Source organism: Hemibagrus wyckioides, linkage group LG28, assembly GCF_019097595.1.
Source record: "Hemibagrus wyckioides isolate EC202008001 linkage group LG28, SWU_Hwy_1.0, whole genome shotgun sequence".
Lineage (NCBI taxonomy): Eukaryota > Metazoa > Chordata > Actinopteri > Siluriformes > Bagridae > Hemibagrus > Hemibagrus wyckioides.
In genome coordinates, this window is record NC_080737.1 from 20523889 (window position 1) to 20539523 (window position 15635).

A 15635-nucleotide genomic window follows, 5' to 3' on the forward strand; every position below is an offset into this window, starting at 1 on the left:
TATTCTTCTTCTAATGTAGGACAGTCATAATGAGTATTTCACTACATGTCCTACTGTGGATGATTCTGTATGTGATAAATAAAATTTGAATTAGATTTGAGTAAATTCTTCACTTCCGCAGCAGACATAATTTTTTTTGGTTCATAGCATTGTGTTATTTTATTTAATATCACATCTCTCGTGTCCTGTGGTCAATGAAATGAAAAACAAATGACCAATTTTTTTTTTTTCTTTAATAAAAAGCTATTTGAAATGATTGCTCTGTAAAGCCGGAATCTTTATTCCGGGTCGTGTTGCTGACGGACACTTTCAGCCGCTGGACCCGGAAGCGTGCATGTGCGACATTGAAGAGCAGTGATGTACAGAAGAGTAGTTTTTTCTCTTCATCAGGGCAGAAGAGCGTTAAATCATGCTCATAAACCTAGACTGTGTCCTTCAAAATGCACGGACAGAGCTTCTGCTTCCGGGTTGAGGTGAGTGTATTGGTGTTTTTGTGGTTTCCAAGGTTAAATGTTGACACTGAAACGAGTGAAGTGTACCCTAAAACCACAGAGATCACTACAGAGTGCACTTCATCACTTCATCAGTTACAACTACACCTTCTGAATGCAGGACAATCCCACACACAGCCTTTTACTCCAGTGCTCTGTATAGGGGTGAATAATGCAGTATAGCCACCAGAGCACCAGGAGGGCCTGGTGATTTAGTATAATCCTGTTTGTTTAAAGGACACTTTGGCTGCTCCCTTTAGGGCTCCCTATCTAGTGAACCACAGGGTCTTTGGAACGAGTGGAGCACGTCTCAGTGAGCAGAAGAAAGATGGAGAGAGGACTGAGGAGCTGTGGCTGGAGTCTAGGACGGAAGACGGTGTTGAGAAAAACGAGTGTGAGGTGAAGAGTGATGGACCCTCGGTGAAGGCGGCGTGTGAAGAAGCAGCAGGCAGAAAAGAGACCAGGCCCGTGGCTAAAAGTCAGAACACAAAGTCAAAGCAGAAGCCGGAGGAGAAGACGGGAAAACAGGGTCTCCTGGAGCTGCTGGGGGCCATGAAGGTGGACACCACGACCAAGACCAAGCTGAAATCCCTCAAGAAGGGGCCAAGTGGACAGGAGAGTGTACAGAAGCCGAAGAGGGTGATGATGAAGAGCACGAGCAGCATGTTTCAGCAAGCTACATCACCACCACAGAGGCGAGACCTCCTTTCTGATCTCTTTTTTTAACTACTTTGCATACCTTAAATTATTATAGCCGCTTGGGGATAAATGAAGTTTTTTGAATTGAAATGAATTAATAAAAGTAAAGATATTTTGAAAATGTAATTACATCTCCGCACAAACTCCAGATAACTGTAAGATCCGCCATATTGGGCGTGGCCTAATATAAGAGCACACTTGTAGGAATAAGTAGCTCTGCCCACTTTACATTACCGCAGGCAGAATGTAGAAGCTGAAAAATGTGTGTGTGTGTGTGTGTGTGTGTGTGTTTCAGTGAGTCTCTGAGTCCTGAGCTGGTTGCTGCTGTCTCTGCCGCTGCGTCCACGCTTCCCGATCGCTCCCGAGCTGAATCCGAACTCCTGAAGCAGCTCCGTAAACACGAGGCCGTGTGTGAGGAGAAGAGACCAGTGGAGACCCAGAACATCGGGTCAGTTCTTCCCAGCGGCTGAACTGCATTTCAGTTAGACGAAGTTGTTACACCTTTATAATTTAGATTTATAAATGCTACCCTTCCATTAAAGAAAGAAAACCCCACTGTGGTCACTGAAATAACTTTAATCTGATGATGAAAGTAATAATAAATAAAAATGTACTGAAAATTGACTAATGAAAATCAGACACTGCTTTTGAATTGTGCTTCAGCAGAAGAATAAAAAAAAGAAAAACTAATGAAACGAGACTGGACAAACATGATGGTAACCTTAATATTTTGTTGCACAACCTTTTGATGTAATCGCTGCAATCAAGCGCCTCCTGTAACTGTCAGTGAGACTTCCGCACCTGTCCACAGGTATTTTGGCCAAGTTCTCGTAAACAAACTGTTCCGGCTGTCTTGGGTTTTTGAAGGCTGTCTTCTCCAGACTGCATGTTTCAGCTCTTTCCACAGATAAGTGAGAACTCTAACCACATTTCTCTGGTCATTTTCCCCAGGAACATCATCGCTGAGATGAAAGTGGGGAAGAAGCCGGTTGGCAGGTTGAACAGCTGGCCGGCCAATCAGATTCGGTTTGATGATGATGGGCGGGGCTACACACACGACCGCGGCATCACGGGAGAGCTGGCTGAAATTCGCAGGAGGTAAAGCAGAACCAGCACACAGACCGGGTCTGATACAGCACTCAGCTCCTCATGACTCTTATACACCTGTGTGTGTGTGTGTGTGTGTGTGTGTGTGTGTGTGTGTGAGTGACAGGAATTCTGCTTTTACTGCAAAGAGGCTGAATATCTTCAGCGCTGCGGATCAGGACACACAAACCGATTTGAGTAATTAATATTTGTTTTATATATTAATGTTTAAAGAATTTTATAGAATTAATGCTAAATGGGGTTTAGTAAAATATTTAAAAATGTGTTAAAAGTTACATTTCTCTCTGATTGCTCAGGAATTTTAATACATGAAGCTGTTCTGTGTGTGTGTGTTCAGCTCTAGGCCCCTCCCTCTGGGACGCTGATTTAGCCAATCAGATCGCCCGGGCAGTGAATCAGAGACCTCGTAACGGGTTCGAGGAAATGATCCAGTGGACAAGGGAAGGAAAACTGTGGCAGTATCCCATTAACAACGAAGCAGGTGAGTGTGTTTAAATAAGATCATTCCCATCATGATGATGTCATGGAAAGTGCCAGCCAATCATAAGCAGGGTCAGGGGCTGTGTCCCAAATGCACATTTAACTGTAATGCTGCAGGCAGGTTTCACTACACTGTACTGTGTGGTTTAGGACACAGCCACAGGCTTTAATAAAGCTCTGCCCCTCAGTAAAGATATTAAACAGAGAGGAATATTTATCACTGTGATGGAAATAAACTGTAAAGAAAAAAAAGAATAATAACAGCCCTGTGTAGTCCAGGAGCAGGAAGCCGTTTTGGTGATGTGATGACCGGCTGTAAAGGGGCGTGTCTAAAGTGGCTGCTGAGTGTACACGCTGTTCTGGAGAGGTCTTACCTGACTCTGTGTGTGTGTGTGTGTGTGTGTGTGTGTGTGTTTCAGGAATGGAGGAGGAAGCCAAGGTGCCATTTCACGAGCACGTCTTCCTGCAGCGCCACCTGGAGGACGGTTTTCTTCAGCATGGCCCGGTCAGACACTTCATGGAACTGGTGGTCACTGGACTGTCCAAGAACCACCACCTCACGGTCAGTCAGAAACAGGAGCACATTGCTTGGTTTCGAGACTACTTCCTGCAGAAACAGGAAATCCTCAGCGAGGCCGAGGCCTGACCTGTCCAGATGAGGACTAAACCAAACTAAAGTCAGAAACGGACAGCCGCAGCTTCCTGCTGCTCTCACGCCTACACATGCAGCTTCTCCACACTGACCTGGAGTCTGTATACTTCCATTACCTGCTAGCTACATTAGCCTCGTAGCTACCGCACCAATCTAAAGAGGGAAACATTGAGGGAAGTGGTGGTGGACAGTTTACTGAGCGGTCAGTATTGTGTGTGTGTGTAATGATCACTGGAGGTGTTTAGTCCGAGCTCTAATACACTCGGCTCATCGGGAGGTTGTTATTAACACATGGGTTCTGACCAGTGGGGTGTTATTCCCGCTCATGTTCAGTGTTTCTGGTGTAGCTCTGACTCCATTTCCTGCTGGATGAATATTAAAGGCTTCATATGATGACACAAAAGTTCCAGTTGTTTTATTGAAATTTCTATAAACAAACAATGTACACAATTAAAGAGCTGTACAAAGAGCTTTAAAGAACAAAAGAATGCAGTGAACTAAAGGAACTCATTAAACATCAGCACTCAAACTCAGATCAGCAGCACCACCAGCGCCGGACACGTTAATCACACAGCTCCGACAAAACACCTCAAGATCTTCTGTACATCATCATCATCATCATCACTCACTCCATGTGGGTGTGTAAGAATGAAGTCACCAGACTGAAAACTAAAGCATGAATCATGTATTAAAGTAAACTTTGGCAGCTGTGAAGGGATACACACAGAATAATAACCAGGGGACAGTCAGGAATTCTGGGAAAGAACAGACACTCTGGAGATCTATCCAGTTATCTGCAGCGTTACACTCAACACCCAGGCATCTGGAGAAAGAAAAGAAAGGATTAAAAACAGAACACTGATTACTTCACAGGTATAAAACTAAAAGGTGTGTGTGTGTGTGTATACAGCTCTGGATGTAAATAAGAGCCCACTGCAAAATAATGAGTTTCTTGTGTTTTTTTCTTCCAGGGTCATGTATTGGTCAGATGAAGAGTTTTGTTTAATTTTTTGTGAACTGCTGACAATATTTCTCCTAAATTCAAAATATAACTATCGTTATTTAGAGTGTAAAGGAAATGACATCAAAATAACCCAAGATCATGCAGTATTTGCAGAGCTTTAATAACTCAAAAAAAACCCCAAATGCAAATAATTTGTAAACAGATTGTGTTAATACTTTGTGTAAATAACATTAAGAGATCAGTATTTGGTGGAATAACCCCGATCTGCATGGGTTCTGGCTCCATGATCTCCACCAGTTTGGGGAACTTTATACCACTCTTCTTACAAAAAAGCAAACAGATCAGCTTTACCTGATGGTTTGTGACCATTCATCTTCCTCTTGATGACATTGCAGAGGTTTTTAATAGGGTTCACATCTGGAGATTGGGCAGTGGTCTTATTTTTTTTTTCCAGAGCTGTAAAACTAAAAGGGTGTGTGTGTGTGTGTGTCATTTTAAAGCGACATCATGTCACCTCTAATTCAGTTCATGACACTGAACTGTAGCTCTCAAGTTAAACATCTCGCTCTCATGCATGCCTGTACCGGCCGTTGCTATGGTTACAATGTCAGCTATGACTAGTCAGTGTTCTTTAAAGGGGATGAAGCTGAATGAAACACGGCTGTAACACGTCACGTCTCTGTGAAACTCACTCAGTCTAGACTTCACCAGCGGCGGTAGCTTGTGGCTTGGCGAGGGTGCGGCGGGGCTTTGTGGCGGAGTGTCTGCATGTTCCTGTACTTGTTCATGATGCTCTGACTTTTCCTGAACACGGGTTTCTGATGGAGTGCGGGACGCATCAGTGTGGGGGCCTTAAAGGGGAAAGAACAGAAATCAAAAACTATTTCTTTCTATACCACCACCACCACACTGCCCCTGACAGCCTGGAGGAGAAACTGCAGCACATAATTACCATCAGTGGTCTCCTGATGACACCATCAGAGCCCTTCTGAAGAACAGGGGCAGGACGGAACCCAGGTTTCTGCACACAGAGGTCATTAAATTTAGCTGTGCACACAGAGGAACTGTTCTAGCTCTTGCAGATGGTTCTAGATGTTTTACCTGAAAAGGTCCAGGTTTACGAAGTGTTTTTCCCGGACCATCCATCAGCCTGCAGTATATAACACCACAAAAGGGTTTTAGCATAGTGTATAAAAAACAGATAATGTTTTAGATCCTGTGTGTGTGTGTCGCAGGAGATGAGTGTACCGTCGCTGCTTCTGGTCACGTGCTGAACTTCCAAAGCGGTGATCTGGATTCTCACCTGAACAGAAATGTGTGTGTTAAATCCATCTCATCACTACATGGAGCTCAACACACTCATGTTTTTGTCGTCATTTTACCAGTTTTATTATTATGGGACATTCTGCTCTTCCAGGACGTGCTGCTCTTAGGACTCGAGCTTCTCGTTCCAGCTTCCCAGTGAGAAACCACGACCAGGTCATGGGTCAGCTGTCTGTCTATGGGTGAAGAGCTGAAAAAGTCCAGGGGGGAGTGAGTTAAAACCGTCACAGAAGACGGAAATAAACAACAAATAAGCCAAGTGAACTGGCATGACTTCCTGTTCAGAGTTAAATACAGCGGACAGAGAGGACATCACCATGCATGTTATAAAATTAAACCACACGTGTACCTTTGCTGTGAACGGAAGTGCAACTGTTCAGACAATACTACTGAAATCACAAAGCCTTTACTGTAATACATTACAAAACAACGGCAAATAACTAGAGATGGATCGCTGCTAGGGTACTTACAGCAAAGCTAGCTCATCATCTCCATGCTTCAGTTTCAACTGGCAGATTAGTTTTCTCTCATTCGCTCGGGATTTTAACCGTTTTCTTGCTCTAAGTGAATAATCGAGACAGACGAATCGTACGTGAAGGCCTGGATCTGAGTTTCACTCCTAAAACCTCATCATCCAGATCATCTTTGCTTTGAATTTTCCATCCATATGACACGTTCCTCCTCCTGGCAAGGTTTTTTGCATCAGGTCCAAAGCCTCATTTCCATTTATTCCCGTTCGATATTGTGAGGTCATCTTTATCTCAGGAGCACCTCAGGAGAACTTCCACACACATAACGATGGCAAACGCTTCACTCGCTCATGCTGGACTGAGATGGTTTCTTACATCTGTTTTCCTCTGCATGTTTGAGAACGTCTTGTAGTCTGATACGTTTTTGATGGACATCAGTGTATTCCCATAATGTTGCTAACATTTCTTCAGAGGAACCAGCCACACTTCAGAGCTGCTCATCTGAGGAACATCATGGTTTTGAGAGAAATCCAAAACAAATCACCTGAGCAACAATCTGGGCTTTGAACGTTTCTTTAAAAGGTAATCATCTAAGGTTTGAGAGATGAGATTTTGAGAACATTTGAGGAACATGCTGGTTTTAAACATCTCTTTAGAAGAACTCACTGAAGAACCAGCCATTGTGAACACTTCTTCAGAGCTGTTAATCTTGAGAAAGCAGTTGTTTTTTTGTTTTTTTTTTTTCAGAAGAAATGATCTGAGCCAGGAATGATTTTTGGTATTTCTTCAGACGTGATCATCTAAGCAAAGAGCCTTTTGGTCCAATATCATAACCTCATGTTAGAAGCAGTAACCCATTTTGATGAGAGACCTTTGACCAGATTTTCAAATCATTTCAAGCAACTGGGCAGAGTTCCTAGCTTCATCTGACAATCTTGGCACCTTCTAGACAACACAACTGGTTGTTCCGAGTTGCAGAAGAAGTGGCTGTTGTCTTGATGGCACACATGATAGAAATTCCACGGTTTGTTAAACATCTTGTAGGCAAGCCGTCTTCCTGGTCAATCTCCAGCAATCCTGCAGGGACTGGAGTTTCTGGAATGCAGGTCCTGTTTTTCCTTTCCTAGCAGGAAATTCAGAGATCTTCTTGGCAGATCTTCCAGGGTGGCAGGTGGAGATTCAATTAAAATTTCAATTAAAATTCATGGGTTCTCTTGCTTCCAGAAAGACATTCAAGAGGAACGTTGCTCATGTTGGAGAAAGTTACGTAAATGTACCCGAGTATATATACGTAGAGCCTCGCTAATCTGAGCTATTGTTCAGGTGAAAGGTAGGAAGGCGTCGACTCTGTGGGAGAGGCCTTCTGAAGGGTTTATAAGCTTTAAAGAGATCCCTGTGTGTCTGGGCCTGACCGTGATTGAGGTAAACGTCATGAAACACCTTTTCAGACTGACACTCTCTCTCTTTTTTGAGGTGGTATGAATTAGACAGCACTTCTGGTACTTTCCCCCTTATATATCCCCGTGTTAACTTTAAGGACAGAAGGTTACACGTCTTAGAGGTGATTCAGGTGAGGAGTAAAGAAGCCTCTACTGGTGTTTCTCATGTGAACAAGGTGACGCCCCTTTGGTGAAAGCAGTGCCAGAGACAAACAGGGAAGCTTGGAACCTTCTAAACATCACGCAGCCATTGCCACAGTATGAGGGGAGATACCGTACCTGCGTGCTCGTACAGAGCGTCGGGATTCCACCTGAGTCTCGGAGTCCATTTCGGGATCTGCAGATTTGGAATCGATGTCTGTGGGTGACTCTCGAGACGGTTGCCTCTTCACACTTTTCTTTAGAGGAATCTTGCGGGGAGGGAGTCTGGAGGATTCGCCCACATGCTCTGCTTCCACCAGCTTGCTCCTCTCCATCTTGTCTGATGGCCTGGGCCTCGGTGGGGGCATTCTGAACCGTGTGACGGATTCTGCTCGGAACTTGCGCCCCTTTAACAGCCGAGACTTGTCCTTGAGGGACAGGCAGCGACCTCCGAAACCTTTCAGAGGCATCGGTCGTACGGGCATCTCTCTACGTAAGCGTTTGGGCGGTCCGTGCTCGAGCTCGGGAGGCGGCAGGCGTCCCATTTCCTGAATCCTCCTCTTCATAGGACGCATGGGAGGCCTCTCCTGTGGGCGTGGAGGTGCAGGGAATCTGGAAGACGAGTTGGAAGACAGTGGACCAGATTTCCATGATGGAGATCTGTAAGGGGGGCGAGGGTACGGGTTACCCCCTTCCCTACGCGGCCACTCGGGGGCGTGGTGCCCGGGCCTTCCCCTCCCTCGCCCCTTGCCGGCATCTCCGTGCAGCTTCCGTGGATCTCTCTCTGTAGACCACCTGCATATCCATCACAAACAATACAAACAAGTGGGTTATAATGCCAGCTCCTGCTGCTCGCACAGGGTTAGGGGCATTTCTTAACTTTTATTATTCTACATCCAGCCTGCTGAATGCCACAGGGGCAGGGTATAAAATGGGACTCGTTACACAAAAGCCTCAAAAGGTATATAACACATTCTCCATAATGACTGGATGACCTCTAATGGGACCTCTTTTTTTTTTTTTTTTTTTTTTAAAAACTTAGATCCTTTTTGCAAACCTTACCCCCAGCAAAACAAATGAAGTAAAAGAACCGTAGAGTGGAGGGGATGTTAACATTTATTGCCCTGTAGTGGTGACCCTAATACTTTTCTGTTTATTCATCTCGCCCCTGTATCTCTACCATTATCACCATCATCATCATCATCATCAGGCCTGCTTGGGTCAGCCATGATTTCTGTACCTCTCTGGATACGAGTTCCTCTCATGGAACTCTCTGGGTTTTCTCAGGGGTGAGACAGAGGGCCTGGGCTCCCCGTTGGGGTGAGGGTAACCCCCTGGGCCATTCCAGCGATGCCCTCTGTGGGCCAGACGCCCAAAGGGCCTCTCCCTGGGGCTTGGTTGCCTTCCAGGACCCAAACTCCTCTCATGCTCGTGAGGAGAGTTTTGGTATCGTTGCGGGGCTCTGAAGGTGTTATGTGGTGACGGACCCCTGCGATCCGACGGAGGGCTGTGGTAATATCGGGAAGAAGGAGAAACGTGGCCAGAATGGTTCCCGTGGAAGGGCCTATGGGGGCCAGGTGGTCCATGAGGGGAGTGGCGGTGTTGCACAGGCGGAGGGTGATTCACACGGGATGGGGAGGACCTCCTGCGGCCACGCTGAGATTCCTGAGACATGGGGTACGGTCTAAAATTATCGTGGTTCTGAGGCATCCAGTGTCCGTGCGGTCTCTCTCTCAGTTCTCCCATCATAGGTCTCTTGTCCCTGGGGTAAGGTGAATGCCCTGCGCTGTTGCCCTCTCTCCAGCTGGGAGGGGCCTTACCTGGGGGGCCTCGAAACCCCCTAGACGCTGGGCCCAGTCGCCCTCCATGGTGCTCACTGTGACTGCTATCAGAGAAAGACCTGTAAAACATGAACACACACTGAGATGCTGCCACAAACATGCTGATAAAGTGTTCCAGGGTCTGAGATAAAGCAGTACCTCTGTCTGGAACGAGGAGAACCCGAGTGAGGTCTCACCATCTTCACACTACTCACACTCCTGAACACACCAAAAAGAGAGGAGGCTGAAATAAAGCTCATTTAATTGAAATAAAGCTCATTTGGAAAACAAATAATATCAATTATGAGGACAGAAATGTGAAGACTGGAGAGAAAGAGAATAAAAGGGCTAAGCACTTAAAAACCAAGGATTCACTGGAATGAATAATAATAATAATAATAATAATAATAATAATAATAATAATAATGCTTTCCGTGAGGTTACCAAGACAACTGAACAGGAAACAAACAAAACTGGACAGAATACTCAAGTCCAGCTCTGAGGAGAGACTAGCCGAGAGCAGGCCAGCTTAAATAAACAACCCTTAAAAAAAAAGTCCATCTTTATATCCAGTCAGCTACAACACATTTCACAAACACTCCGACATGTTCAAAATAAACTTTATCATTAATTAAAACAAGGTTAACATTTCTGTGAAACTATGACGTGTCCTTCATTTTGTATTAAAGTACTCACCCAAGGTTATCGGAGAAGCTCTCTCGTTAAACAGCGCTAGCAAGAAGCTAGTTCAGCTAGCCAAAAGAGCTAGCTACTTCACGAAACCTTCTGAACCGTAATCTTAATCACCTTGGAGTAAGAATCCGCTGAAAATTTATTTAATCATACACATTAACTTAGACTAAATCAATATCTTAAATATATCGTCGTAAATCGAGTTTATAGATTCGTCTTTGTCTCCATAGCCGTGTCGACACTAAACCGACGTTAAAGCTACAAGAACTGCAACCTACGCTGTAATCCCCCCCCCCACACACACACACTCACACTCACACTCAGTGAAAACCCGCCTCCTTCAACATAATGATTGGATAAACCAACTGTCTATTTGAATAAATAATCGTGAGCGCGTGTGTAGCCAATTACATGACAGGAGACATGTTGTGTCAGCCAATCACAACTAGTAAAAGGCGGGATTTGTTGGAATGACATATCAGGAGTGGGATGAGGGATAACAGCAGCTGGTTGTCGAAGAGGTGACGACAAATCAATATGGCGCCTGACTTGTCCGGCCGAGTGAGGGGGTTGTAAGTCCTGATCTCAGATCAGTTTCACTGTCCGGGTTTTAACTGAAAAGAGTGAATGTTGTGGCAGTAGAATGACTCCAGATCTGTATGAGCGAGATGAGACTGCTAAGGCTAAGTATCATTCCTAGCTGACGCTAAAGCTCCAGCTGCTGTGTTTCGTCAGTCAGAAAGGAGCTTTAAATAAACTCCAGCTGAGATTGGAGGCAAATAAAGAAAATAAATCATCTGTCCCTTATCAAACTTCATCTTTATCCAAACCTGGGTACATTCAATCTGTCCCACAGTGAATAAAGATAATGATGAGCTCTGCTTTATACTTTACATTTTCTACACATTCCATGAATAAAATCTTTATTAATCATTCTTAATCATAAATAAATCAATCAATAAAGTATGAATAAAATGATTCTGAAATTTTCACCACAGATTTGATGCTCTACATGTGAATATACAGTCTGTTCAATCAACTGTTTTAATATTTTAAAACTTCTATAATGTCATTTCTAAATCTAATTTCAGATTAAAATACAATATTTATATATTTAATTAACATTTCCTTAAAACTAATAAACAGGATATTAGGATATTATATGTTTAAAAAAAAGTAGTGATGCTGTTTTGAAGGGAAAAGGGCTGGACACATCACTGACCACTGATTTCATTTCTCTTCTGATCATTTACTCTCATTTTATTAGATGATAAAAAAAATAAACTATTAAATCTTCATGTCTATGTTTGTTTTCTGTTTAAAAGCATTCTTACTTTACATCATTTTTTTAACACCAAAAAACTAAAACATGCACAGTACTCTGTGTGTGTGTGAAATAAAAGAGCCGATTTTGTAATTTTGTACTGTTTTTATTATTTATCATTATTGATAAGTGTAACATGGCATTCAGGCTTCATGCAGCTTGTGTGCAGACAGTAAATGTGTAGATGTTTCAGCTAGCTGGAAGATGAGTCCAGTTTGGATGGACTCCACTGTTCAGTGCACCACCACACAGTAACACACTCAGAAGAACAGCAGAAATCTTTACCGGTGTCTTCACTCCACAGCAGCACAGGGTTCGAGTTCTGTCTAAGAGAAAGTGAGCTGGATGTGTTTGTACATTACGGCGAGAACGTGGGTCTGAAGCAGCCCCTTTCTTTCTGAAGAAACATACAATTGGAGAATGTGGAACTTCTAGCCAGCAGGATCATGGGATAATTATCATTCTACATGAAACAGCACAGAGAGCTCGTGCAGCAGGAGTTTGAGTAAAAGCATCAAGTTCTCAAGGCAGAATTTCGTTTTCATTCTAATGAAGCTGCAGATCTATTATTCGCCGGATAAATACGATATGGCGTTTTGTACTTTTCACTGACTTTTTACTTTTTTAACACAATAATATGCCCCTTAATCTTTATTAAAGCTTATTATCTCTATCTTCTCAACTCCATACCAGAACAGCCCTACATTTTAATGCAAAATTAGCTCTTGTAGCAAAGAACGTGCTTGCTAATACAGCTAGATTACTGGCTACCTCAGGCTAGCTAGCAATTCATCTACGCTGTAGGTTTTATGTTAGCTTAGTTAAATGCATACATAATGCTTTACAGTTGTCCAAACGAAGCACTACACAATAATCATACTGTGTGTTTAAATAAAACCAATACAGTGCAGGAAATCCTAGAGTATTAGCATAAATACAGTCCAGGTCAGTGTATAGCAGCGCTAGTCAACTGTTTAAACTATCTGCTACTGTAATGATGAACATTTCATCTTCTTTTAGGTTTCTTTTCTCCTTCATGTGCTTTGGATAGCCGTCATTTTACAAACATTTTACATGTATACTGTATAAATGTACAGTTATTTACACACTAGGCCACATCTGCACCTCATTTTTAATGGCATTATGATATTATGATAGTGTAGTAGAGTTTATAAACTATTAGCTGTTATAGAGAAAAAGATGCTGGCTAGCAGAGCTAACTAATCAACTCATTAACCCTAGCCAGCCAGTTCTGTTAGCATTACATTAGCATGACATGTGAATGACTTTGTCTGCAAACACAATGATGACCTCTCAGTTCTGCAGACATCTTTCTCACACTCGCATTGACTTTTTTCCTTCTAATTTGTCCAAAACAGAGACCTTTAGAAGAGTTCATTATTAGCTGAAGCCTAATACACACAGTTACCCAAGGTTAATAAACAGCACACACTGTTCTTATTATAAATAAATAAATAAATAAATAAATAAACAAACAAACAAACAAACAGATTAATTAATGATGTAGTTCAGTCAAGCCTTGATATTCTCTGTGTTGTAGCAGGACAATGCTAATGTGGCTAATGAAAATAATGCTCAGTCAATCCATCCAGTGATGAAGCATTTCCTCTTTTTTTTCTTCCTCTTCCTCTCTGTCACTCACTCAACCTGCACGCACACACACACACACACACACACACACACACACACACACATACACAGAGCATATTATTTATATTAATACACACAATCTGATACCTCATCATTTCCATAGCAACAGCTCATTCACAGGGATGTGTACAGTGCACTGACACTGTAAGGAGAAAAAAACATTACTGTTATTTTACTGTCTTATTAACTTTGTGTGTGTGTGTGTGTGTGTATATGTATATATGTGTGTGTTTGTGTGAGTGCATGTGTGAGTGCGTGTGTGTCTGTTTGTGAGTGCGCGTGTGTGTGTGTGTGTGTGTGTATATATATATATATACACACACACAGCAGTGTGAGTGTGTGAGTGAGTGTGTGTGTCTGTGTGTTCACCTCTCACTCCTTTCTGCTTCTCGTGTTCAGTGTGTTAGTTGTCTGTTTCGGCTCAATCACATTTCTGTTGCAGTCTCCTAGCGCGGTGCTGCGTTGCATTATGGGATATGTCACATGATCAGTCAGATCCAGCAGGTCCTCCAGCACTCGTGTGCTGTTCACAACATTCTGGACTTCAGAGATCGGAGAGAACTTTGGAATTGAGATGAGTTCCTCTTTCGACACGGGGCTGAGGGGAAACACAGATACTTATCCTGATGCTCGGTATATAAACACTCCTCAGTTTAAACACTGCACTATAAAGTTTTAAATCTGTGTAGAGAAGCCTAGTGGGGATTATCTCCTGACCTCACACAGTGGACTTCACTACACAGGGATTGGAACACCATTTCAGTCCAGTAAGAACAGACCAATCATGTGAATGATTTGGAAAAAGGCCTCACCTGACCTCCATCGACTGCGCCGCATCAGCCGAGTCCTTTCTGGCTCCGCCCCCTCTCTCCAAATACTCCAGGTCACTGAAAGTTGGTGGGAACTGTGATGGAGGTAGTGGACTGAGGGGGGAGGAGCTTCCTGATATCTTCTTTGATGTCACTTTTGATGATGTCATGATAGTTTTCGCCTGTGAGCTCACCTGGCCATTCACTTGCTCACTCTTTACTGTGCTTTTCACCTGGCTGGGCCCTTCCTGAGAAGTTGGACTCTTCACTAGACTGTTCATCTGATCAGAGGTAGATCCTTTCACTTGGCTATTTACCTGCTGTAAGGTTGGACTCTTCACCTGGCTGTTCACCTGTTGAAGGGGTGGACTCTTCACCTGGCTGTTCACCTGCTGGAGGGTTGGACTCTTCACCTGGCTGTTCACCTGCTGGAGGGTTGGACTTTTCATCTGGCTGTTCACCTGTTGGAGGGATGGACTCTTCAGCTGGCTGTTCGCCTGATGGAGGGTTGGACTCTTCACCTGCTGAGGGGTTGGACTCTTCACTGGGGTGTTCAACTGCTGGGGGGTTGGACTCTTCACTTGCTGGAGGGTTGGACTGTTCACTGGGCTGTTCACCTGCTGAGGGGATGGACTCTTCAACTGGCTGTTCACCTGCTGAGGGGATGGGCTCTTTAACTGGCTGTTCACCTGCTGAGAGGATGGACTGTTCACCGGGCTGTTCACCCGCTGAGGGGTTGGACTCTTCACCTGGCTGTTCACCTGCTGAGGGGTTGGGCTCTTCAACTGGCTGTTCACCTGCTGAGAAGATGGACTGTTCACCGGGCTGTTCACCTGTTGGATGCTTGGACTCTTCACCTGGCTGTTCACCTGCTGAGGAGTTGGACTCTTCACCTGGCTGTTCACCTGCTGAGGGGTTGGGCTCTTCAACTGGCTGTTCACCTGCTGAGAAGATGGACTGTTCACCGGGCTGTTCACCTGTTGGATGCTTGGACTCTTCACCTGGCTGTTCACCTGCTGAGGAGTTGGACTCTTCACCTGGCTGTTCACCTGCTGAGGAGTTGGACTCTTCACCTGGCTGTTCATCTGCTGACGAGTTGGACTCTTCACCTGACTCTTCACTTGTTCAGAAGTAGATATTTTCACCTGCTGTAGAGTGGGACATTCCACTGGGTTGTTCACCTGCTGAGGGGTTGGACTCTTCATTGGGCTTTTCACCTGCTGAGAGGTTGGACTCTTCACCTGACTGTTCATCTGCTGAGGAGTTGGACTCTTCACCTGCTGAGGAGTTGGACTCTTCACCTGGCTGTTCATCTGCTGAGGAGTTGGACTCTTCACCTGACTGTTCACCTGCTGAGGGGTTGGACTCTTCATCTGGCTGTTCATTTGCTGAGGGGTTGGACTCTTCATCTGGCTGTTCATTTGCTGAGGGGTTGGACTCTTCACCTGACTGTTAACCTGCTGAGGGGTTGGACTCTTCACCTGGCTGTTCACTTGTTCAGAAGTAGATATTTTCACCTGCTGTAGGGTGGGACATTCCACTGGGTTGTTCG

At 44.2% G+C, this 15635-nt stretch overlaps 3 protein-coding genes across 8 annotated transcripts in view; 1 reads left to right on the top strand and 2 right to left on the bottom strand.

The window, feature by feature from the left end:
- Positions 1-300: 300 nt before the first annotated feature.
- On the top strand, positions 301-3832 carry mrps31 (mitochondrial ribosomal protein S31). Its single transcript, XM_058383538.1, has 7 exons — positions 301-473; positions 752-1186; positions 1486-1638; positions 2142-2288; positions 2404-2474; positions 2635-2778; positions 3197-3832. The coding sequence occupies exons 1-7, from the start codon at positions 358-360 to the stop codon at positions 3421-3423; spliced, it is 1293 nt and encodes a 430-aa protein (XP_058239521.1). The 5' UTR covers positions 301-357; the 3' UTR covers positions 3424-3832.
- On the bottom strand, positions 3830-10572 carry si:ch211-114c12.2 (uncharacterized protein LOC336578 homolog). The gene is made up of 10 exons (XM_058383537.1): positions 10283-10572; positions 9746-9805; positions 9007-9666; positions 7905-8561; positions 5776-5906; positions 5642-5696; positions 5495-5543; positions 5346-5414; positions 5086-5244; positions 3830-4252 (listed from the first exon to the last, which is right to left on the bottom strand). The coding sequence occupies exons 2-9, from the start codon at positions 9784-9786 to the stop codon at positions 5098-5100; spliced, it is 1809 nt and encodes a 602-aa protein (XP_058239520.1). The 5' UTR covers positions 9787-9805; positions 10283-10572; the 3' UTR covers positions 3830-4252; positions 5086-5097.
- Positions 10573-11687: 1115 nt separating this feature from the next.
- The window catches only part of LOC131348506 (serine/arginine repetitive matrix protein 2-like), a 27883-nt gene continuing 23935 nt past the window's right edge, over positions 11688-15635 (bottom strand). For 4 of the 6 annotated variants that reach the window (XM_058383536.1, XM_058383533.1, XM_058383535.1 and 1 more), the window contains 3 exons: positions 14087-15635; positions 13644-13872; positions 11689-13271 (listed from right to left, as the gene is read on the bottom strand). The exon at positions 14087-15635 is cut by the window's right edge and continues 577 nt beyond it. In XM_058383536.1, the coding sequence (XP_058239519.1) occupies positions 13647-13872; positions 14087-15635 (1775 nt within the window). In that variant the 3' untranslated portion in view covers positions 11689-13271; positions 13644-13646. Of the gene's footprint in view, positions 13272-13643; positions 13873-14086 lie in introns of all 6 variants that reach the window. The other 2 variants (XM_058383532.1, XM_058383531.1) reach the window with 1 other exon arrangement.

Bases quoted from the DNA above. Each gene is read 5' to 3' on its own strand.
- mrps31 (XM_058383538.1), top strand. From the start codon at position 358: ATGTACAGAAGAGTAGTTTTTTCTCTTCATCAGGGCAGAAGAGCGTTA. The intron at 2,289-2,403 runs GTAAAGCAGAAC...TGTGAGTGACAG, and splicing joins CTGGCTGAAATTCGCAGGAG to GAATTCTGCTTTTACTGCAA. The intron at 2,475-2,634 runs GTAATTAATATT...GTGTGTGTTCAG, and splicing joins GGACACACAAACCGATTTGA to CTCTAGGCCCCTCCCTCTGG.
- si:ch211-114c12.2 (XM_058383537.1), bottom strand. From the start codon at position 9,786: ATGGTGAGACCTCACTCGGGTTCTCCTCGTTCCAGACAGAG. The intron at 5,907-7,904 runs GTACGGTATCTC...GGACTTTTTCAG, and splicing joins CGCTCTGTACGAGCACGCAG to CTCTTCACCCATAGACAGAC. The intron at 5,415-5,494 runs GTAAAACATCTA...CTCTGTGTGCAG, and splicing joins GTAAACCTGGACCTTTTCAG to AAACCTGGGTTCCGTCCTGC.